Source organism: Felis catus, chromosome A1, assembly GCF_018350175.1.
Source record: "Felis catus isolate Fca126 chromosome A1, F.catus_Fca126_mat1.0, whole genome shotgun sequence".
Classification (NCBI taxonomy): domain Eukaryota; kingdom Metazoa; phylum Chordata; class Mammalia; order Carnivora; family Felidae; genus Felis; species Felis catus.
This window is the reverse complement of record NC_058368.1, coordinates 179,160,843-179,186,539: the sequence shown is the minus strand read 5'-3', so window position 1 is coordinate 179,186,539 and position 25,697 is coordinate 179,160,843. Positions and strand designations below refer to the sequence as shown.

General features: G+C 41.0%; 1 protein-coding gene across 1 annotated transcript in view; it reads left to right on the top strand.

Moving 5' to 3' along the window:
* Positions 1-25,697, top strand: part of DOCK2 (dedicator of cytokinesis 2) — a 416,930-nt gene that overhangs the window by 23,288 nt on the left and 367,945 nt on the right. Inside the window, exons 3-7 of the mRNA XM_003981290.4 lie at positions 8,130-8,170; positions 9,252-9,307; positions 9,802-9,898; positions 12,544-12,692; positions 25,211-25,346. Coding sequence (XP_003981339.1) covers positions 8,130-8,170; positions 9,252-9,307; positions 9,802-9,898; positions 12,544-12,692; positions 25,211-25,346 — 479 coding nt within the window. The remainder of the gene's footprint in view (positions 1-8,129; positions 8,171-9,251; positions 9,308-9,801; positions 9,899-12,543; positions 12,693-25,210; positions 25,347-25,697) is intronic.

Here is a 25,697-nt window from a genome sequence, read left to right as displayed (position 1 = left end):
TTTATTTGTCTTTGGGATTAGTGTCCTTGTTGCTAACCTCTTTGGTTCTGGTTTTCCTCTTTTAATTCTATTTTATTAGTTTTATTTTAATGTATCCTGGCAAGAAGCAGCCACATTGCCTTTCTGGAAAGAGCTAGGCATATTAATTTAGCGAGTGATTGCCAGTTCATGAGTACTTTGAAAATGTATATTCAATGTTCAGAAGTCTGCTAAAATGATTCTATTTATCTGAAGCATTGGTATACAAATTATCAAGACTCATCATGCATGCATCCATATCCATAGGGAGTTTTCAAACTGGAATTTATGGGATTTTAAGGTTTCCCTGAGGGCCTTGGACAGCTAAAGGCTCTGAGATCAGGTCCGGTGTTGTCTGCTTTGCAGATGCGAAGTTCTGCCTATGATTCTGATTGAAAACCTGTTTCTGGCAAACATAAAAAGGTGAAAACCACAGTGTCAGTCAAAAATTAGTCAAGGTGATGTAATAAAAAGACCTGGGGGGTGTGCTCATGAGACCCTCTTATAGAAACCTAAATGAAAAATAAAATCCAGCCAATTGAAAGCTGAATCAAAATTTCATAATACAGGAAGTAAAAGGCTGGGATAAAAGGAAATACTGGTGAGCACTGAGTCTAAATGAATGAATTTATAGAGATTGATATTAAACGTCACAATATTTATGACTACCAAAAATAATGTTAATGTTAGGGAAATGGACAATGTAAAGAAAAAAAAAACACAGCACATAAAATTGAGCAGTGAGGGGTAGAAGGGAATAGATTAACTTTATGATATTATCCTAACAGAGAGTTGGTCAATATGAGAAATAAAACAGAACAATTACAAACTTATAACCACACCAAACTTTTAATGCATTTCATAACTATTTTTAAGGAGTTTTCAGGATTTTTTTTTGTGTAAAGAAGAGAAATTTATTTATTTAATTTTATTTTTAAGTTTTTATTCAAAGTCCAGTTAGTTAACATGCAGAATAATATTAGTTTCAGGTGTACAATACAGTGATTCAGTACTTTCGTACATCACCCAGTGCTCATCACAAGTGCCCTCCTTAGTCCCCACCACCTATTTCACCCATCCCCCTACTCACCTCCCCTCTGGTAACCATCAGTTTGTTCTCTATAGTTAAGAGTCTGTTTATTGGTTTGCTGCCCTCCCTCTTTTTTCCCCTTTGCTCGTTTGTTTTGTTTCTTAAATTCCACACATGAGTGAAATCATATGGTATTTGTCTTTGACTGACTTATTTCGAGTAGCAAAATACTCTCTAGCTCCATCCATGTTGCTGCAAGTAGCAGGACTTCATTCTTTGTTATGGCTGAGTAATCTTCCATTGTATGTATATGCCATATCTTGTTTATCCATTTATGAGTCAATGGATACTGAGCTATTTCCATAATTTGGCTATTGAAGATAATGCTGCTATAAACTTTGGGGTGCATGTATCCCTTTGAATCAGTATTTTCGTATTCTTTGGATAAATACCTAGTAGTACAATTGCTGGGTCATACGGTAGTTCTATTTTTAACTATTTGAGGAGCCTCCATACTATTTTCCAGACTGGCTGCACCAGTTTGCATTCCCACCAACAGTGCAAGAGGATTCCCCTAAGAAGAAACATTTAATCAAAGTTTCAGCATTTCCTTCAATTTCACTCCATTTCTTTTTCTTTTATTAAATACAAATAAATAAGATTAAGTTTGGTATTTGAGATTTTTATTTGCATAATATCTTTACTATATGCTAATTTTTATGAGAATTTTTGGAAATGATATTTTATCTATTTATCCATCTGTTACTCTGTGTATATAAATATAAATGAGAAGTTGACTAAAATGATGTTAATAGTATTTTTCTTTTTATGGGTAATGGGATTCAGGATGATTCTTTTAGCTTCTATATTTATACTTTCCTGCTTACTTTAAATTCTTTGTAACAGCCCATATCTATTTTAGACAAGATGATAATACAGTCTTTAAGATATGAAGCACCCATCTCCAGATATTAGTAATGATTAATTCTAGGTGGTAGGAATGTGAGTGGTTGTTATTTTATTTTTTGTACTTTTCGATGGTTTTTAAATCCTCCCCCCAAACAAACAAACAAACAAAAAAGGAGTGGAAAGATCATGAGCTTTTGAATCAGAAAGTTATTCTCTGCTCCACTACCCACTAGTTGAATGGTCTGGGGTAGGTGGGCTTCAGTTTTCTTACCTGTGAAATGGGTTACCATTGTCTGTTCTTAAGGTTGTTATCAGGATAACATGACAGAAAGTAGAGAAGCTGTCTAGCACCATGCTAGAATCTATGTTAGAACACTCTTAGGTGTTTTGTGTTGATTAATTCCATCCTTCCTCCCATTATATACAGCCACATGGAGACCGGGAGGTATATCTGTCTACAGTATAGCCCAGAGAATCTGGAAGCTGGCTCTCTGATTGCCTGGAATAGGTGAGGCCAGCCCTTCCTTGCCTATACTAAATTTAATATTTTGTTCTGTTGAAAATTCAGACAGTTCAGAAGGGTACCCATTGTTGCTAAGCCTTAGATATCCTAATGCTTATTTTTTGGTCCATAGTATATCTCTCAGGCTGCCCTTTTTACCCAGAGGTAGCATAAACATTCTATGTTCTGATTCTATGTTCTGGGTAAAAAACACAAAAATACATATGTTTATTGAGCAGTCAGAAGTCCTTATGGGAGGATAAACATAAAAAAAAAAATCAGTGTTATTTTTCCTCATTCACTTCCTTCAGTCATATTTGGTTGACATCTTTCCTGATATTTAATGACATTTCAAAAGAAGATTTCAATCTTATATCCAGTTTAATGCCTCCCCTCCTTCTCCAGCTTAAGCAAGGCTGGGGGTGGGAGGGAGTTTGGCATGCTTTCTTTCCAAATCTCTGTCTTCCTTGATCAAATAAGCCCAAAGATCAGCCAGTCCTCTGCATGAATAGTCATGTAGTTGGGGTATGAGATGCCAAATGTCCCTAGCTGTGAATCTCCTGGACTCTACCCCTCATGCCTGTCTGACTTGTGGGTGGAGAAGCTATACCAAGCGCTCTGAAGGCAGTGACTACCACCTCCAAAGACCCCTGTGTCTCTCTGTCTGTCTCTCTTTCTTTTCTGATGACATACACTATAGTGGGGGATGGTCTTGGGAAGGAATCCTGCTTGTTTAGACTCTTCTTTCTAAACCCTTCAGAGGGACTAAATGCTCCCCCTTGAATTATTTGCTTTCTTTCTAGAACAACAGGTCAAGTCTCATTCCATCCACTGATAAATACGCTCGTCTGGGTCATGGGGGCCCACTCTTAGTGGGAAGAGAATGAGATTTCTGTACAGTGGTTCCCAAGGAAATTTTGAATTTTGTTCACCAGTAAAATGAAACAAAGGGAAGGTATGAAGGAGGAGGCCAACATAGTTTCTTTTGCTTTTTCAGGTAAGGCATAGCTTTGGTTGTTTCCTAGAAATGGGACCACACTGTGCATCCCACTCTGAGATTTGCTTTTCTCACTTAAAAATATTTGGAGCTCTTTCTAAGTTGGCATGTGTGCATTACCTCGTTCTTGTTGGGCTGCCAAGAGGTTTGCAAAGAGAATTTTGAATCTACCACTCGCAGAGTAGGGTGGACCCGGAGCCATGTAGCAGCTTCTGTACTAACAACTCCACTGAGAGTGATCAAAGTTCTTTACTCTTAGGGTAAGAGAGGGTCTTGATGAACATTTGACAGGGCATCCTTTTAAAGTGCCACTCTGCAGGGAGATGTCCCTTTGTTTGGGTCTGCTTTAGAGACAGGTCCTGTGAAAGTGAACTTCTCTTCTGAATGAGGGTGAGGCGAAATCATCAGTAAACTTCTATTTTGTTGAATTTGAAGCATGTGTCATTTACTTTGTTGGGACTTCACTGGGAAAAAGTGATGGTATTCAAAATCTGTAGGTTCTCAGGGCGCCCAGGTATCTCAGCCGGTTAAGTGTCTGACTTGTTTTCTGCTCAGGTCATGATCTCACAGTTTGTGAGTTTGAGCTCAGCTTGATTCTTTCTTTCTCCCTTTCTCTCTATCCCTCCCCGCCCTCAAAATAAATAAATAAACTTAAAAAAAATCTGTACGTTCTGTAAATAAAATAGAAAATATGCCCTGCCAACTTTCTCTGGTAGTGGTTGTTATTGATGTTGATTTTTGATTTTTAAAAGAGAGAATAGTATTTACTAATTTTGAACACTCACCATATGCCAGGCACTGGACAAACTCTGAATTCCTTATCTAACTTCAGCCTTATGAGACAGACACTATTATTATTTCCATTTTACAGATAAGAAAACTGAGGCTCAGAGAAATGTCTAAGATCACACAGACAGTAAGTTGTAGATCTACATACAAACCTGAGCTTTGCTTCCAGAGAGCACACTCTTAACCACTGATAACTGCTAACTTATATCTGATATTAATATTATACAGGAAATCAAAATCATACAGGAAAGTAAAATACATTCAAGCAATTGCCACTCAATAAACAAATATTAAAATTTGCAACGTTTACTTCAGACTTCAAGAAATAAAAAGTTTAGATGCATTTGAAACTCTCTGTTTATCCCTCCTCTATTCTATTCTTGTCTTTTTGTCCATACTGTAGGTAATACTTATCCTGAAATTGGTGTTTTCCTCCCCTCCAAGGTTTTATACCGTTACTAGATGGTTTACTTCATAATCATGTTTTAAAAATAGTTTGTAACACCCTGTGGGGTGCATGTTATTTCCCTCATTTTATAGATGAAAACACTCAGGCTTTAGTGACATGACCAAAAATTATGCTGCTTATAGATAGCAGAGAGAAGACTGGATCTTTAGGCCATCGATTTTTTTTTAATGTCCTGGAATATTTAAAAAAAATTTTTTTAATGCTTTATTTATTTTTGAGACAGAGAGAGAGACAGAGCATGAGTGGGGGAGGGACAGATTCAGAGTGAGCCACAGAATCTGAAGCAGGCTCCAGGATCTGAGCTGTCAGCACAGAGCCCAATGCGGGGCTTGAACCCACGTACTGTGAGATCATGACCTGAGCTGAAGTCGGACGCTCAACCGACTGAGCCACCCAGGCGTCTCTATCCTGGGATATTTTTAATCTTTCCTCAACTTTCTCCCTACTCTCCACAGATGCTAGGTGATTAGAGAATTTAGGTACATTTTGTTTTAGTATTTGGGATGTGGGAAGGGAGGACAGTTTGAAGAATTGGTACTTTCTAACTGTCAAGAAGAATGGTAAACATTTTCCTTTTCTCATCTTCCCCCAGGATGTACTTTATGAGTTCACTATTAAAACAGAAGTGCTTATCTCATGGATGGGGTTGCTATTATTTAATAGGAAAAGGTGTTCAGCCTGGGGGCAAGTCCTGGGATATGGCAAGTGCTGTGTGCCTGCTTTTGATCATGGTGTTCATTGTTGTGCATTTTGCTATGGATGCCAACTATTGTTATCTGCCTGGTCAGGTCTTGGAGTACAGCCAGATATAGCTGACAGATGACCAGATTAGGGAGCCGACATCAGGAGTCATGGAAGTCAATGGCCCAGCAGAGGTGGAGATGTCAGAAAAAAGTCCTAAGGAGAGCTCTGATGCAGTAAATGCATTATAATTATCTTGCAAGTGGAGGTGGTAATAAGCCCTTCTCATCAAGGATCACAGGATATTTATTTCTGAAAGTACTTAGCCCAGTGTCATGTACATAGTAGGTGAACCATCAGTGTTGATTGAACTTGAGTCTTGGAAACAGAACATGTATGCTGGGTAATAGTCAATAGATTCCTTGCTCAGGAGTGAGCTGAAGTTCTAAGAAGCAGAAAAGCTACAAGGTGTCCGTAGGTAACTGAGCCTCAAGGGTCTGAGCAGGCAGAGTTCCTGGACCAGGGATTCAAGGGATCCTGATCATGGAGATCCTGTCATGGAGAAGCAGATGTACGCATGAGCTCTGGGTAGGGACTTTTGGTCCCTTGATTGTTTTCCTAGTCTCTGGTAGATTTTGGTGGCTTTGGCCATCAGGTAGATTCAGGTCACTATAACTATGAGACCCTTGTCTGTATTTGTGCTCTAAGAGAACTTTTTCTGTATATGTACTCATCACACAGTGGCTAATGTGGCAGAAAAGCATTGAGGGCTGGCTTTGAAGCCACACAGATTTGCCCTTGAACCCTGGCTGTGTGATTTGGCTCAGTATATCAACTGACTTGAATTTCAATTTCTTCATCTATAAAATGGGAATGATGATACTTGGCTCATAGTATTGATATGAGGACTAAATGAGAAAATGCATGTACAACACTTAACATACAGCTTTGCCTATATTAAGCAATCAAAAAATGGTGGCTAGTAATATTCCAAAGATGTTCTTATTTAGTTGGTGGCATGGGGTAGAACTGCAAACAAAGGAGTTGTTATAGTGCACGGCTGTGGAGTGTCATCTCTGTGGAGTCAGATGCTTGGGTTTAAATCTTAGTTACATCACCGACTAGCTGTGTGACCATGAGCAAGCTGCTTAATCATTCTGTGCCTCTCTATTTTCATTTGCAAAACTAAGGCAATAATAGTATCTACTCTATAGGATTATTGTGAAGATTAATTTATAACTTGAAAGAAACAAAACAAAACCTTTACCAGCATTGACGCTATTGCTAATGGTTAATTATTCCCAGTAGTTATGGACAGATTATTAGGAGTGTAAACATAGAATGTGATGCCTCATGATGTTTTCCAGCACTGGAAGTATTCAGCTGGAAAGTAGCTTAGTAGGGATATAGTTTTGGGGATTCAGATATTGAGAGGATGGAAATATTAGGCAACCATCATACTCCTTCCTGTATCAGACAGGAAGCGCAGTGTGATGGCCATGTGCATTCAAATCCTGACATTGTCACTTATTATCTGTGTAACCCTGGGCAAATTACTTAACTTCTCTCTGCCTCAGGTAGGTCATTCTTTTGTAAAATGGGATAATTATAGTTCCTACCTCATCGCGGTCACGAGGGTTAAGAGACTTCATACATGAAGAGTGCCTAAAACAGTACTTTATTCCAAACAGGAGATTCCTTTTCTCTAACTTTTTTCTTCTCTCCTTCCTTTTCTCCTTCTCTCCTTCCCTTTCTTTCTGTTTCTCAAAATAGGAGCCACTGTGGGCACCTGTTGCTTTGAGTTTTCTTTAGGACCTGACCTTCAAGCTGCCTCATGACTGTGAATGGTGACTTTGCATTTCAACTTGTTTGTTTGGGGGCTTGCACGTATGTCTGTTGAGAACATATTTCGACAACAATCTGTCAGCCCAGTAATGAGGGTTTGCTAATGAGGCTCCCGACAGACGCTTTTTATTTACAAAGATGACAAATGCCACCACTTGGCTGTGCTTGAATTATTCCAAAGGCCAGTGGGCTCATTATAGTCATCAATACTTGCTACACCGAGGCTCATTTTGTTTGAGACTGTGTATAATTTGGATTTCTGTTAATTGAATCATTTTTGAAGTTCTTACAAAGGCAAGAATCTTTTAAAATTCGTGTCCTTTTACCCATGTCTGAACTTGTCTGTTTTGTAATGACTAACTTTTGCAAATCACATATTAGACACCATTTGCTGCTGTTAAAACTGTGGGTATAATTTTAGTATGTTTGCCAAACTCCCTCAGCCTTTGTACGTCTCTAAGGAAGAGGTTGAAGCATGCATCTGAACACGGGGCCCAGGCAGGTAATGGGAATAAGTGAGGGGCTGGGTGGAGGCTGGTGAGTTGAGGCACCTGTTCTGTGTGATGAGACCAGCTGCTCCTCGCCGTCAGCCTACTGAGGCCGTGGGGAAGCACTAGCCACTGTCACTGGGCCTCCTATTTTTCCAAAAGGAGGAAATTCGCATTGTTGTGTGAGATCTCTGTATTTTTAGATGATTTTTGGAGATGTTGGCAATGATTTCAACAGCTTGTTGAAGCCTAGGGCCTTCCAGACTTGGATTTGTGCCTGAGGTCTAAAGCACTTCACAGTAGTTTCTTTGCTACTTAAAAACAAGCAGAACAACAACAAAAACCAGCAATAAGCTTGTAAGAGTAGATAAGAGACCTGTCTGTTTATTTTCTCTTTGCAGATTGGTATAGGGGATACCTCCTAAAGCACAAAATGTTACAGGTAAGGTCAATTCGTTTTTACTTGAAACAATACTGGATGTCTTTACGTGATGCTGCAATCCCTTTGGGCAATTACCAACCTCTGTAGCTCATCAGCACATTTGTCTCATCTCTCCTTCTTTGTGTCCTGCGCTTTTCCACCTCTACACCTCGGCACTTGCTGTGTCTCAGCTCCCTTCCACTTAAGGCTAACCTCCGCAGCTCTCTGTTCCTTCTGACTTTTTCTGATAGGCCAGTTGCATATGATTTCCCCCTTCCTTGACTCCCCATGGAATTGTACATGTTTTGTTTGAAATTTATCTTCTGCTGCCTTTCTCTAGAGTTGTTTGGGTGCATTCATCATTTCCTCCCCTCACAGAGACAAGTCCAGTCTCTGCCTTTGGGGAGTTCACCTGTTCCAACCCCATGTTACACCATCATCTCCATGATAGCGGGCACCTATTTTACTGGTCTTATTGCTCACCGTGTCTAGGGTGGACGCAGATGCCTCCAGCGGGCACCCTGGTTAATTTATGAAGGAATTTGCAAGTAATTGATAAACTTCTCTTGCTAACTGAGACAAGCTTATGGGGGAAGGAAATAAGACACTTCTTCCCTCCTCTCTGGCATTGCTGTATTGGGAGGCATGATCCCACTCTGCGTCCAAAGAACGATGAAATAAATCCAGGGAAAAATAGGTCTTATATCAAATAGCCCACATGCAACCAAGGACACTGTTGCTTTAGGACCTGACCTTCTAGCTATTTGTGACTGTGAAGAGTGACTGCTTTCCTGAAATTGGGCAGGAGAGGGGAGAGACAAAGCACCTTGTTTCTCTTAGAGCGAGTCTTTTTTTTTTTTTTTTGTCCTGTCTTATCCAAAATAGGACTGAAGCATCCTCGGGATTCTAGGGCTATTATGAGATCTAGAACAACTGGTGGAGAACTGGCTAGAAAGAACTAGACCTAAGAGAATGAATTATTCCTTTAAAGTTGGAGGGTTTTTACCAGTCAATAGCTTTTGGGAAAAACCACAAAGGCCTCAGGTCATTTCTGTAAGGATATGTCATTTTATTTTACTTTATCTTATTTTATTCCCAACAGGGCATTTTCCCTAAATCCTTTATCCACATCAAGGAAGTGACAGTGGAGAAAAGAAGGTATTTGTCATTCTTCACCAGACTTGACCCTCCCACAGCTCCCAGATGCCTCTGTCCCGTCTGCTTTGAAAACCTAACTTGGCAGATGTGAATCAGCTGATCCCTCTTCTTCGTGCCCATGTTTATTTGTGTGTCTCCTTTTCCTCATGAAATGGGAGATCTAATCCAAGTTGATTGCTGTTCAGACCTGATGCTGAGGGGGTATTAGGAAGTTGGAGAATCAAACTTTTCACTGGCAGCTGCCTTTGAACTATATTAAAGTAGATTAAGCCTGAATAAAACGAGCTTGAAGGGCCCACCCTAGTGAAGGAGGACATTAAAAAAGAAGCTCCTTGCATTTGCATAATGTAATTGGTGTGGCTATTGGAGGCGGTTCAGTCTCTTGCCAACAAGGGCCCTCTTAGCAGCTGCAGCTTAATGCAAATTTGCCAGCATTTTATCTTGTTAGCACCTGGGTCTCAATTTCACAGAGTTCTGTCTCCCACCTTAAATAGAAATATCGAGAACATCATTCCTGCAGAAATTCCTCTGGCACAAGAAGTGACAACGACACTTTGGGAGTGGGGCAGCATCTGGAAACAGCTCTACGTGGTGAGACTCAAAACCCTGATCCCTGGGATGCTTACTGCAGTCTTTGTATGGTTCACATTTGGAATTCATCCTTGAGCAGGGCAGGCCAAGGTGGCCTCGGCATCATAGTAGAGAACAAACAGTAAGAGTACATCGAGGCCCAGAGAGATTAGGTAACTTTCTCAAAGCCACACAGCAAGCTTGTGACTGAGCCATAATAAACGGGGGTCTGATGTGATCCTTCGGCTTTAAAACTAGTGCAAAAGTTTTTGTTAAAAGATAAAGCTTCCTTTAATGGGACTTTTTATTACATTTTAATAAACCCTGGGGACTTTAATTTGGTAGTCTACTGATAATACCTTGAGAAATACCGTCTTATATTTTAATTACCTAATGGTTATTGTCCTTAGATCTTTGAATAAGTTTTGACCCTGGAAAAACAAAGAGTGCATTTTACATGTGTTTTCCCTTTATTGAAGCAAATCTAATTTTAAATCCTCCTTTGATGCTTCTAAACTTCCTAATGAAAGCAATTAGCTAAGAAAACCAGTAAGCTGAGAGTGAAAACGTCAACCGGGGCTTACCGCATCTTTGTTACAGCCCTGTGTTCACTTGCTGGTATGTACACATGCTATTTGTAGACTTAACTTTTATGGTCATCAATATCAACTCCCGTGTGGATACTTCGTATTATATGGTAATCGGCACATCCAGTTGTAGAGGTTTCCCAAAAGTTGTTAGGAAAGTTTAGGGGGAGAACAGTAACTTGAAGCTAAAGCGGTTAATCATTCACCTCCACTACCCCCTTTTAAACATAGCATACACACGCAATGTGGCAACTTGTCATTTCCCCTTAAAAAATCTTTAAATATCAAGTCCATTGTGCCCTTTGCCCTAGTAAAGAGAACCTTAAACTTCCGGTATTTCAGTATCACCTTCATGATTCTTGCCGTGTCTATGTACCACCTGTACGATATTTACTTAATACCTAAATTGGCTCCCTTTTTAGTAAACTAAAATAACTTACTTAATAAATTGTGCAGCCTTCCATGCCTTCCAACAACAACTTCCCATTCTCCAACACTGACTGGATGCCTTATAATTCAATTCAGTTCTAACACGGCCTACCCAGAGTCAGTTTCAGATTCCATAGGTTTAAGGACTGAGTCCTACAAGGTTGCCCTCGCTTAGGATGCCAGTTGCAAGTCCCAGGTTCCCAGGCTACCCACACTTCTGTCCAAACTTAATACAAATTCAGGGGTCCATCATTCCTCTCCACCTCTATGTGGGGGCTCGTAATTCCTTAGAACAACTCACAGAGCTCTGGAAAGAGCTGTACTCATGGTTACTGTTTTACTATAAAGGCTACAATGCAGAAAAGCCAAAAGGAAGATATATACAGGTAAAGGAATGGGGTGGGTAAGCACAGAGCTTCCATGCCTTCTCTGGGCATGCCACTTTCTCTGCACGAAGCATGCTCATCTGGGAAGCGCCAGGAACCTTACTGATTGAGAGTTTTAATCAAAGTTTCATTACATAGGCATGATTGTGAAATCGTTGGACATTGGTGATTAGGCTCCATCCCCAGCCCCCCACCCCCTCCCTGAAGGGAAGAGTGAGGGGGGTATGGCTGAAAGTTCCAACTCTCTAATCACATAGTGGGTTCCTCTCACATTCAGCCCCCATCCTGAAGCTGTCTAGGGGACCATCAGGAGTCACATCATTAGCATAAACTTAGGTATGGTCAAAAGGAGCTCATTATGAATAAAAAAAAAATGCTGTTATCACTCAGGATGTTCCAAGGGCTTTAGGTGCTCTGTGCCGAGAACTGGGGACAAAGAACAAATTATATATATATATATATATATATATATATATATATATATATATATATATATATATAAAATTATATATTATTATATCACACATGCTTTCCCAAATGGAAAGCCAAAAGTGCTTGGCACAATTAGAAGAACATTATCAAATAAATACAATGAAAACAAGTCAATGTTATTAAGTGCTTGCTATAGTACCTGTCAAAAGCTCTGAGCTGAAGACCTCTCTCTTTGTTAAAAAAAAAAAAAAATGGACAAATGTGAGAGAGGTGTTAAAGACAACATTACCATGAAACTGCACCTTTCTCCTTCCTTTGTACAGAAGGATGGAGGAAGAATGGAAGAAAATCACCATATGCGTCCATGTTATTTAACATTGTGTCTTTCTATCACCAAAAGCTGTTGTGTCTCACAGGTTGTGCACATGTCACACTTAGGGGACTGCTGCCCTAGAAATAGGCCTCTATCACCAGAAAAATGGCCCTAGTTTCCAGCCTTAAATGTCCTGAGCACTGGGACCTGCATTACAGCAGATATTCATGGCATTGCTGCTCAACAAGTATCTTTTCTGATAAGAGTCAGAAATCACCCGTTCTTTAACCAAGAAGTGATTGGGATTATTAGTTTCATTTCTGGAAATCCCTGGGGCCCAGGGGGAGGAACTTTGTGGATGACTGAGACTACCACCTAATCCCCCTTTGTAGCTGGGTAGGGGCCAGGAGAGATGCTCAAGTCATAGCCCCTGAACATGTCTGACTTTGGCACAGTTTGCCACATAGATACCCACACACACCCTCGGTGCAGGTGACTGTGCATTGTTTTTTCTCGTAGGCCAGCAAAAAGGATCGGTTCCTGCAGGTGCAGGCCATGATGTACGACCTGATGGAGTGGCGGTCCCAGCTCCTCTCAGGAACTCTGCCTAAGGACGAGTTGAAGGAACTGAAGCAGAAAGTCACATCCAAAATAGACTATGGCAACAAGTAACCTCTCTTTCCTCTGCAAAGATGCTCTTTTCTCTTACCCACCCCCCTTCTTTCCTGTCTCCCTACAGAGAAGCTTGGTTTCATTTTTAGATACAAGTTTGCCACTTTCTATTTGAGAGAAGGCTGTTACCAACGCCATGCTTGTGTGCCTTTCTTATCACCCCGGTGGGATCTGGGGACATGCAAGTGGAGGGAGGGCTTGCTTTTACAGGGGTTATTACTGGGCTGAGAGATTTAGGACACTCATTTAACCTACTTCCGAGGGGCTGGGGAACACAGTCATGCTGGTTCACTTTTGGCTTAGTTGTCATTTTATTCCTGCACTTAACAAAACTCTCCCTTAAATCCCAGTGTGAGATTTAAATGTCCCTTCCCCCATCCTAAATTATCCACCCCACATGCCATCAGCTAACTCCTATGCATAGTCACAAAAGTGTTTCCTCAAAAGGGAAGAAGCAGGGTTGGAATTTAGATGTTCTGAAGTTAAGGAGAACATGAAACAATTTTTTGAGGCAGGACAACCCACTGATAATAATAGTAGTGATAATAATATTATAAAGTAACATTTAATCTGAGTTGTTATGCACCAGTCTTGATGCTAAGTGTTTTACATTTATTGTCTTATTTAATTCTTATAACAGCCCTACGGGGCATGCAGTTTTATTATCCGCACTTTTTTTTTTTTTTTTTCAGATGAAGAAACGAAGGCTTTTAAAGAGGTCAAGTAATTTGTCCAGAATTACATAGCTAGTAATGGCAGAACCAGAATTTAGAACCAAGCAGTCTGGCTCCAGAGTCCATGGGCCTCTCCACTATGGTACCTGGTTAGCATTGGAGAACTGTAAATCTTCACCCCCTCTCCCGGCATTTGGATGCCCTCCAAATCCTACTCGTTTGTTTATTCATCCCAACAACAAACATGTATTGAACGCTTATGATTGGCCTGATATCTTGCCAGCTGTTGAGGCTGTAGATGTCAAAGTTCCTGTCTGCTAAGAGACCAGTCTGGTTAGGAGGAAGCTACAAGTAAACTATTGTTATGTATTGTGTTAAGTTTGATGGCTTACCAAGCAAGAGTACTCTTAACTCGCCATGGAGAAGGAAGTCAAAGGAGGCTTCCTGAAGGAGGTAACCCTGAGGGGAATTTTGAAAAATAAAGAAGTGTTAAGTAGGCTAAAAAAAAAAGGAAGGCAGTAGTGTGTGAGAGAGCATGGCATGTTTAGATTGTGAAATGGGTCAGAAGGCTGGGACTTACGTCCGAGGGGGAAGTAGAAAGAGTCTATTCAATGGGAGTAAGAAGAAAATTTCTTAGCAGCCAGGCTTTCTTGCTTTTGTCATATGCACTGAGGAAGAAGATCCATATGCACTAGGAAAGTCAGTGGGTCCAGCTTACACCTGCTTCCCATCCCAGAAGCATGGTCCCTCTGCCGGTTCCCCTGCTGGCAGCTGGCAAGCGTGTCCAAATCTGCTTATAATGCACATCATCCCAGAGCGACAGGAAGAGTTTGCCACACAGCTGCTGCCACCGTTGGTGCGGTGACATCTTTAGCTGAGTACAGTCGCAGCTGAGAGTGTGAGAAGTGAGGGAGTTTTGCTGCTTTGCAATAATGGCATCTGTGACCTTCAGATGTTTCTTCACAGGGTTCCTAAGAAAAGGGGCCAAGGATGGAAGAAATGGTCACCACCCATAGGAAGACTTCTCTGATTGTCCCCTACCCACCCCTGGCTGGGTTAGGTGCTCTTGTAGGCCCTTAGCACCCCAAGAGTAATCACCTCTTTACTGGCTTGTCTCCCCTGCTGTGATGGGCACTCTCTAATACAGTGACCATTTAATTCATCTCTTGTGGCGGGAACAGGGTCTGTGCACAGGAGGCACTCAGTGAATGATGGCTGGATGAATACATGAATGTTGGTGAGAGGAGAAAGAGGAGGAGGGCGCCTGCCCCCTTCAGTTGTGTCTCTGCAGCATTGCCTCAACCAACCCTGAGCTTTCAGTTTCAGTTCCCTTTGGGGAAGTGAGAGGCATCCTTGGAGACTGAGGCCCTGAGCTGGGGGGTGGCCCATGATTCTTGCCTCCCTTTCCTGATGACTTCAGCTGGCAGGGAGGGAGATTTGGACACCTTCAGTTAACACTGGCCTGGTGTCTTGGGAGGTCAGAGCTCTGATATGGGGTGGGTGGCTTCCTGAAAGCCAAAAGGGCAGACCTCTGGGCAGAGTGTCAGGAGCTGTGGTGAGGTACATCATCCTCAGGCTGTTGAGCCAGGAATTAAGTGATGGAGGACTGACCAGAATCAGCCTGTTTCTCTTCTTTGTTCCTTCATTCAGACATCAAACTTTTTGAGCACATGCTAGGCCTCGAGGCCTAGCATTTACAAAAAACATTTACAAAAAACAGCCACTATATGGACAACAAAAAGCAAGCAGTGAGAACCAACAATAACTTGCTAAGTACCTGCCAGGCGCTGTTTTAAGCACTTTTCATGCATTAACTCGGTTAGGTTCCATGACAACTCTATGAGGTAGGTAGGTGCTATTATCGTCTCTGTTTCTCAGATGAGGAAACTGAGGCTCAAAGAGTGATTAGGTCATTTTTCCCCAGATGACTGAAATTTGAACCAAGTAGGTTGGCTTTAGAATTCAAGTGCTTGACTACTGCATTCTGTTGCCTCCAAGGACTGTGGATTAATATGGGAGAGAGAGAAGTGAACAGACTCTTGAGTAGGAATTCATGCATTTCATGAGAGCAGGAAGCATGGACCAGAAGGTGGGGGCTGGGGGCGGGGAGGAGACAGGCAGGTGGCTAGCATCTGCCCTAATGTAACAAAACTAGTGGGGATTATTAGGACAAAAATTGAGAAGGAGAAAGAGAGAGAGAGAGAATGGGAGGAACTCAGAGAACGAGAGCATGGAGGGGAAGGCAGACAGGGGCTGGAAACTTGAGGGCCTAAGTGCCAAGTAAAGAAGTTTGGATTTGTCCAGACGATCTGGAGCCACATAAGGAGCCACTTCTGTTTTCATTACGATTAAAATTTTTTTGTTTTTGGAAAATGCATGCAGTGGGAGCTTCTTCCCCTGCCTTTGTTTTCAGTTCATTTTATCACTTTCTCGAACAGAAGAGAGCAGTGTGGGGCTACCTCTGAGAAGAAACTGCTAAAATGCTCATTTCTCCAAAGCAAATGGTCTGCTGTTCATTTGGGAGACAGCCTTCACCTGACCCTGGGTTGTGGGAATCCTGACAGCCCGGCCTGTGACTACTAAAGCTGCTAAAATTCCACACGAGACTGGTAATGGGCAAGCTTCCTGGTCTCCAAGAAGTGAGGAATCCTCAAATGACTCCTCCAAATCCCAAGATAGCTGGACCCAGAGAATGTTTTATTCATACATTTTAGAACCGAATCCACTTTGATAAATTTTGAAGAGAAAGAACTAGAGAGATCTTGGCATTAAATTATGTATTGGCTATGCTCCATCTTTTCTGAGGTCACGCGAGTCTCTGCTCAGCATTAGTTGAAAGCATTTATACCCCCGTAGCATCGCCTGTTCGGCAGCATGGCTGTGCAACGTTATGAGTCATATCTAGTTGGAAGTTAATCTCCTAATGAATGTGGACAAATGGGTGAACCTTGGCTCCCTTCTGTTTGCATTTGGATGAGATGAGAGATGTGCTTCTCAGTCCAGTTCTCAAATAAGAGATGAAAACGTCGTCTCCTTCACTTGTCTTTGCTGCCCTTGCAGAATATGGAACTCAGTAGTGGTGCCTAAGCAGGACTCCTGTTGGCCTTCTCAGAGTCTCCACCAGCTCTCTTTGTATAGACAGCTGAGGCCCTCCATCTCAACATCAAGTGCAAAAGCAGCCTCACATCAAGGCCTCTGCAAACCTACCCTTGTCCCCTAATCCAGTACCATGCCTAAGCACCTCCTATTTAGAAAGTATACCATAGAGGTTAAGAGTCAGACCAGGATGCCATATTACTTTTTAACTAGCTATGTGACTTTGGGCAAATTAATTAGCCCCTATATCTTTGGTCTTTTCTTCATCTGTAAAATGGGTATGTTAACAGTATATATGCCTCATAAGGTTATTGTAAGCGTTAAGTGCATTAGCATATGTAAAATATTCAACATACATGAGCTTACCGCAAGTGCTGTGCATTTGCTGTTACTAGTATCACTGATGCCAATCAGAATGGCAGACGCTGTTGCAACAAATCAATACCAAGCAAGGGAAACCTTGTGGCCTGGAAGTCAAAGAGTTAATGAGCAAGCTCTGGGTAATGAGCAGTATATCTGAGATTCCCCCCCAACAGCTATGTTCAAAATGTTGTTGAATAGATAACATAGGAATACATTTTCTGCTATGTTTGCATTATGTTACATTACATTACATTATAATATATTATGTTATAAAACAAAGATAAGGCACATGTTTCCTTAGACCCCTCCACCCAAGGTCCTACTTCTCACAGGTGTCCGTGTTAATAGTATTGGTAGTTTGCTGCTTTTTGTCCAGTCCTTTCTCTGTTTGCTTTTTACTCATGTGCATGTATCCAGGTAATATATCTGGCTTGACTTACTTGTTTGCGTAAACATATCATATGCATTTTTCCATACTTTAGCTTTTTAATGTTTATTTATTTTGAGAAAGAGCAAGAAAGAGCACGATCAGGGGACAGAGAGAGAGGGCGCGGGGGAGGGATAGAGAGAGTGGGAGACAATCCCAAGCAGGCTCCATGCTGTCAGTTTGAACCCACAAACCATGATGAGATCGTGACCTGAGATGAAATCAAGACTTGGGTACTTAACCAACTGAGACACCCAGGTGCCCCCATACTTTATTTTTTCTCACTGAGCTGTATCATTAAACATATTAAAACTATACCCTATTTTTTAAGCCATGCACATGGAATTGCATTATAGGTCACGGTTTATTTAGCCATTTTCCCTATTTTTTAAAAAATATAATTTATTGTCAAACTGGCTTACATACAACACCCAGTGCTCATCCCAACAAGTGCCCTCCTCAGTGCTCACCACCCATTTTCCCCTCTCCCCCACCCCCATCCACCCAGTTTGTTCTCAGTATTCAGGAGTCTCTTGTGGTTTGCCTCCCTCCCTCTCTGTTTGTAATGATTTCTTCCCTCCCACCCCTCCACCCCCATGGTCTTCTGTGATGTTTCTCAAGTTCCACATATGAGTGAAAACATATGGTATCTGTCCTTCTCTGACTGACTTATTTCACTCAGCATAATACCTTCCAGTTCTATCCATATTGCTACAAGTGGCATGATTTCACTCATTCTCATTGCCAAGTAGTATTCCATTGAATATATAAACCACATCTTCTTTATCCATTCATCAGTTGGTGGACATTTAGGCTCTTTCCATTATTTGGCTGTTGTTGAAAGTGCTGATATAAACATTGGGGTATAGATGCCCCTATGCATCAGCACAGCTGTATCCCTTGGGTAAATTCCTAGCAGTGCTATTGCTGGGTCATAGGATAGATCTATTTTTAATTTTTTGAGGAACCTCCACACGTTTCCCAGAGTGACTGCACCAGTTTGCATTCCCACCAACAGTGCAAGAGGGTTCCTGTTTCTCCACATCCTCGCCAGCATCTGTGGTTTCCTGATTTGTTCATTTTAGCCACTCTGACTGGTGTGAGGTGGTATCTCAGTGTGGCTTTGATTTGTATTTCCCTGATGATGAGTGACATTGAGCATCTTTTCATATGCCTGTTGGCCATGTGGATGTCTTCTTTGGAAAAACGTCTATTCTTGTCTTTTGCCCATTTCTTCACTGGATTATTTGTTTTTCGGGTGTGGAGTTTAATAAGTTCTTTATAGATTTTGGATACTAGCCCTTTATCCGATACGTCATTTGCAAATATCTTTTCCCATTCTGTAGGTTGCCTTTTAGTTTTATTGATTGTTTCCTTTGTGGTGCAGATGATTTTTATCTTGATGAGGTCCCAATAGTTCTTTTTGCTTCTAATTCCCTTGCCTTTGGAGATGTGTTGAGCAAGAAATTGCTGTGGCTGAAGTCAAAGAGGTTTTTTCCTGCTCTATCCTCTAGGGTTTTGATAGTTTCCTGTGCCACATTTAGGTCTTTCATCCATTTTGAGTTTAATTTATGTGTATGCTGTAAGAAAGTGGTCCAGTTTCATTCTTCTGCATGTTGCTGTCTAGTTCTCCCAGCACCATTTGCTAAAGAGACTGTCTTTTCTTTCCATTGGGTGCTCTTTCCTGCTTTGTCAAAGATTAGTTGGCCATACATTTGTGGGTCCAATTATGGGTTCTCTATTCTATTCCATTGGTCTATGTGTCTGTTTTTGTGCAAATACCATACTGTCTTGATGATTACAGCTTTGTAGTAGAGGCTAAAGTCTGGGATTGTGATGCCTCCTGCTTTGGTTTTCTTCTTCAATATTACTTTGGCTATTTGGGGTCTTTTGTGGTTCCATACAAATTGTAGAATTGTTTCTTCTAGCTTCAAGAAGAATGCCAGTACAATTTTGATTGGGATTGCATTGAATATGTAGATTGCTTTGGGTAGTATTGACATTTTAACAATATTTATTCTTCCAATCCATGAGAATGGAATGTTTTTTTTTCATTTCTTTGTGTCTTCTTCAATTTCCTTCATAAGGTGTCTATAGTTTTCATCACACAGATCTTTTACATCTTTGGTTTGGTTTATTCCTAGGTATCTTATGATTCTTGGTGCAATCATGAATGGGATCAGTTTCTTTATTTCTCTTTCTGTTGCTTCATTATTGGTGTATAAAAACACAACCAATTTCTGTACATAGATTTTTGTACCCTGTGACTTTACTGAATTCATGTGTCAGCTCTAGGAGTCTTTTGGTGGATTCTTTCGGGTTTTCCATGTAGAGTATCATGTCGTCTGCGAAAAGTGAAAGTGAATTCTTCTTTGCCAATTTTGATGCCTTTTATTTCAGTTTGTTGTCTGATTGCTGATGCTAGGACTTTCTAACAGAATGTTGAACAACAGTGGTGAGAGTACACATCCCTGTCGTGTTCTTGATCTCAGGGGGAAAGCTCTCAGTTTTCTCCATTGAGGATGATATTAGCTGTGGGCTTTTCATACATGGCTTTTATGATGCTTAAGTTTATTCCTTCTATCCCAACTTTCTTGAGGGTTTTTATAAAGAAAGCATGCTGTATTTTGTCAAATGCTTTTTCTGCATCTGCATCCTGCATATGACGGGATCATATGGTTCTTACCCTTTCTTTTATTAATGTGATGTATCACACTGATTGATTTGTGAATATTGAACCAGTCCTGCAGCCCAGGAATGAATCCCACTTGATCATGGTGAATAATTATTTTTATATGCTGTTGAATTTGATTTGCTAGTATATTCTTGAGAAATTTTGCGTCCATGTTCATCAGGGATATTGGCCTGTAGTTCTCCTTTTTTTGTGGAGGTTCTGTCTGGTTTGGGAATTAAGGTAATGCTGGCTTCATAGAATGAGTCCAGATGTTTCCCTTCCATTACTATTTTTTGGAACAGCTTTACATATTGGTAGAATTCCCCAGGGAAGCCATCTGGTCCAGGACTCTTATTTGTTGGGAGATTTTTGATAACTGATTCAATTTCTTCACGAGTAATGGGTCTGTTCAAATTTTCAGTTTCTTCCTGTTTGAGGTTTTTTAGTGTGTGGGTGTCTAGGAATTAGTCCATTTCTCTCAGGTTGTCCAGTTTGTTGGCATATAATTTTTCATAGTATTCTCTGATAATTGCTTGTATTTCTGAGGGATTGGTTGTGATAAATCCATTTGCATTCATGATTTTATCTGTTTGGGTCCTCTCTCTTTTCTTTTTGAAAAGTCTGGCTAGTTTATCAATTTTGTTTATTTTCTCAAAAAACCAACTCTTTTTTTAAATTTTTTTTTATTTTTTTATTTTTTATTTTTGAGATAGAGAGAGACAGAGCATGAACAGGGGAGGGTCAGAGAAAGAGGGAGACACAGAATCTGAAACAGGCTCCAGGCTCTGAGCCGTCAGCACAGAGCCCGATGCGGAGCTCGAACCCACGGACCGCGAGATCATGACCTGAGCCGAAGTTGGACACTTAACCGACTGAGACACCCAGGCGCCCCTCAAAAAAACCAACTCTTTGTTTCACTGATTGTTCTACTGTTTTTGTTGTTGTTGTTTGGATCCTATATTGTTTATTTATGTTCCAATCTTTATTGTTTGTCTTCTTCTGTTGGGTTTGGGGTTTCTTTGTTGTTCTGCTTCTATTTCCTTTAGGTGTGCTGTTAGATTTTGTATTTGGGATTTTTCTTGTTTCTTGAGATAGGCCTGGATTGCAATGTATTTTCTTCTTAGGACTGCCTTTGCTACATCCTAAAGCATTTGGATTGCCGTGTTTTCATTTTCATTTGTTTCCATATATATATTTTAATTTCTTCTTTAATTGCCTGGTTGACCCATTCGTTCTTTAGTAGGATATTCTTTAACCTCCATGCATTTGGAGGTTTTCCAAACTTTTTCCTGTGGTTGATTTCAAGTTTCATAGCATTGTGATCTGAAAGTGTGCATGGTATGATCTCAATTCTTTTATATTTATTAAGGACTGTTTTGTGATCCAGTATGTGATCTATCTTGAAGAATGTTCCATGTGCACATGAGAAGAATGTGTATTCTGCTTCTTTAAGATGAAATGTTCTGATTATATCTGTCAAGTCCATCTGGTCCAATGTATCATTCAGGGCCATTGTTTCTGTATTGATTTTCTGTCTAGATGATCTGTCCATTGTTGTAAATGGAGTATTAAGATCCCCTGCAATTATCACATTATTACCAATAAGATTGCTTATGTTTGTAATTAATTGTTTTATATATTTGGGTGCTCCTGAATTTGCTGCATAAACATTTATAATTGTTAGCTCTTCTGGATGGGTAGACCCCATAATTATTATATAATGCCCTTCTTAATCTCTTGTTACAGCCTGTAGTTTAAAACCTAGTTTGTCTAATGTAAGTATGGCTATTTCAGCTTTCTTTTGACTTCCAGTAGCAGAGATGGTTCTCCATCCCCTCACTTTCAATCTAAAGACCTGTCCTCAGGTCTAAAATACATCTTTTGTAGACAGCAAATAGATAGGTCCTGTTTTGTTTTGTTTTATCCATTCTGATACCCTATGTCTTTTGATTGAAGCATTTAGCCATTTACATTCAATATTATTTTTGAAAGATATGGGTTTAGAGTCATTGTGTTATCTGTAGGTTTCATGCTTGTAGTGTTGTCTCTGGTCCTTTGTGGTCTTTGCAACATTACACTTACAGAGCCCCCCCCTCTGAGGATCTCTTGTAGGACTAGTTTAGTGGTGATTAAATCCTTCAGTTTTTGTTTGGGGAAACCTTTATCTTTCCTTGTATTCTGAATGACAGACTTGCTGGATAAAGGATTCTTGGCTGCATATTTTTCCTATTCAGCACATTGAAAATTTCCTGCCACTCCTTTCTGGCCTGCCAAGTTTCAGCAGATAGGTCTGCTACTACCCTTATGTGTCTACCCTTGTAGGTTAAGGCCCATTTATCTCTAGCTGCTTTCAGAATTCTTTATATTTGTATTTTGTTTCACTATGACATGTCATGCAGAAGATTGATTGAAGTTATGTTTAAGGGACTTCTCTATGCCTCCTGGATTTCAATGTCTGTTTCCTTCCCCAAATTGGGGAGTTTCTCAGCTAAGCTTTGTTCAAGTACACCTTCAGCCCCTTTCTCTCTATTTTCTTCTTTTGGAACTGCTATGATATGGATATTGTTCCATTTCATTGATCACTTAGTTCTCTAATTCTCCCCTCTTAATCCAGAATGTTTTTTATCTCTTTTTATCAGCTTTATCTTTTTCCATAATTTTATCTTCTATTTCACCCATTCTCCCCTCCGCCTCTCAATCCTCCCTGTCACTGCCTCTAGTTTATTTTGCACCTCATTACAACATTTTTATTTTATTTTTTAAAACATTTATTTACTTTTGAGAGATAGAGAGAGACAGAGTGCAAGCAGGGATGAGGCAGAGAGAGAAGGAGACACAATATCTGAAGCAGGCTCCAGGCTCTGAGCTGTCAGCACAGAGCCTGACGTGGGGCTCAAACTCACGAACCATGAGATCATGACCTCAGCTGAAGTTGGACACTCAACCGACTGAGCCACCCAGGCGCCCTGACATTTACAGCATTTTTAAAGTCATCATGACTATTTTTTAGTTCCTTGATCTCTGCAGCAATATATTCTCTGATGTCTTCTATGCTTTTTTCAAGTCCAGCAATTAGTCTTATGACTATTATTCTAAATTCTTGTTCAGTTAAATTGTTTATATCTGTTTTGAGCAATTCTTTAGCTGTCATTTCTTCATGGATTTTTTTTTTTAAGGAGAATTATTCCCTTTTGTCATTGTGGCTAGTTTTCTATCCATTATGTGTTTGAAAAAATGTGTCCATTATGTGCCCTGTACCTGCCAGCACTACTATATTAAAGAGGGGTCATATACCGTCCAGGGCCTGGCCCTTCAGGAGGTGTTTTTTGGAAAGTGTTACTTGCTCTCTGTTATTGTGACTTTTGTACTTTATGTCCCTACTAGTAGTGATGTTTTAGACCCTCCACCAGGTGTGTTTTGATTTGTTTGTTGAAGTGCCCTGGAAAGGAAAATGAAGAAAAACAAACAGAAAACAAACATGCAAACACACAAACAAACAAACAAAACCAGAAGCACCAGCTACAAGTAAATAACAGGGTGGAGGCAGTGCTGATGGAAGAGACCTTATCCCATACAAAGAGAGAAATGACAGGGGCAGGGAAAAAGAAAAAAATAAACATTGACCAGAAAAAGAAACTATACAGCTTAATCCTGAGAAAGAGAAAGGAAAATAAAGAAGGAGGCAGGGAAAAAGAAAAGAAAAGAAAGTTGTCCAGACAGAGAAACTATATGGTTTAATCCAGAGAGAGAGAAAGTAAAATAAAGAAGGAGGCGGGGGAAAAAGAAAAGAAAATTGACCAGAGAACCTAATGGCTTAATCCAGAGAGAGAGAAAGGAAAATAAGTTAAGGAGGCAGGGGAAAAAGAAAAGAAAATTGACCAGACAGAGAAACTATACGGCTTAATCCAGGGAGAGAGTAAGGAAAATAAAGAAGGAGGTATAGAACATGTATCAAGATAATGGATTAAATATGTCTGCTTAAACAAACCAACAACCAGAGTAACCAGACTAGAGGGAAGAAATAAGAAGGAGAAAAGGAAGAATGTATCTGTGTAATAAGAACTGTCCAAGAATCAAGCCAGGCAATCCAACAGTGCTGGTCTGGAGGCGGGGCCGTCTGGTTCCTCAGCGTCAACCTCTCGCGTACATACGGCGCAGAGGGGCGTGGCTAGGTGTAGGCGGGTCCCGCCTCCACTGTGGGCCTGCTGTCCTTTCCCTGAAGCCCGCCTTGTTGGTGATGGGGAGAAAAATGGCGAGACCCCAGTCTCTCCACCACAGACCGGGTGTCCCAAACCACTCTGTTCGAGCTGTCCTCACTGTGCCGCAGGCGCAAATGAGGTGGTTTGTGTTGCATCGCTGACTCCTGTGCCTGGCGCTTGTCTGGGATTCAAACTCTCGCTCCACGCGCCCTGGTACTGGGGAAGCACCTCTGCACCACCTGATAAGTGGTCCCTGGCTGGTGGGCGCAGGCAGGTTTTGTCCTGTCCCACAGCACTCCGGGGAGGGGATCGCTGTCGTCCACTGCAGATTGCGCCCCTGACCTAGCCACGGAGCCTGGGGCTGGCTCCCCTCCCCCCAAGGTGCGTGATCCGGGCAGCCAGCCCCAGAACAGAGAAAGCCCCTCAGTTAGAGATTGGATCTTTCTCCATCCCTGTCTGGTTTTTCTCTTGTCCAGATAACAGTCCTATGCTTCCCCAGCCTCTTTCTTCCCTCTGTCTCTCTGCAGAAGGGGATCCTTCCCCTCCATTCGTTTTCTCTCGGGTTCTCAATCACGCACCTATGGCCCATCAGATTGTGCCAGTGGGTCCCTGGAAGCAATTGTCTTTTTGCCTCCCAAGCCCTTTCTCCCGAACCCAAGTCCTTTGGTTTCAACCCTGCTTTGTTTGAGACGAGGGAATTTCGGATCCCCCTACTTCTTCGCCATGTTGGCCCCTCCTCCCTCGCCATTCTCCCTTTGACAGACCTTTTGGTTTGTTCATCACTTTGCTGATGTAAGCAATGCTGTAACACACATTCTTGTTCAAATGTGGATGTTTCTCTAGATTTAATATTGCAGGAAAGATACACTTTAGGAAAATTTAATACACACTGCCACAGTACTACCCAAAGAGGATGAACTGTCCCAGTATGGCTCACAAGCCATGTGCAAGGTTGTTGGTGTAGAGCTGTTCTGTGAAAGTCTGCAATCTTCAGAGACCAGGCAAATTTTCTGGTATAAACCTCCCAACAACATCGTAAAGTCTTACGGATTTATCCTCACTTATGGATTTTGCTTTGCAGAATTCTTGAGCTTGATCTGATTGTCAGAGATGATGATGGAAATATCTTGGACCCTGATAATACCAGCGTCATCAGCTTGTTCCATGCACATGAGGAGGCGACTGATAAAATCACAGAGCGCATCAAGGAAGAATTGGTGAGCTTTGTAAAATAGCCTTAAGCCAAGTGAGGCATTATTTAACATATCATAAACTTAAAATAATAGGCTAATTAACTAGAGTGTATATTATTCAAGGAGGCATCTGTCCTATGACCTGAGATGATCAATAGCCATCTGCATTTTATTGTTTTGGTACTTGGGACTGTAATTCATTCTGCATCCATCCCACAGGTAGTTTAATGCCAGGCAAGTTTCCTGTTCTCATGGAGCTTTTATATTCCAGAGAGGAGAAAAGAAAAAAGGCAATACAAAGTAAACAAACAAACAAACAAATTAATTCCAGATGGTGATAAGTCTCTAAAAGACAATAAGCTAGGGTTCTGTGAA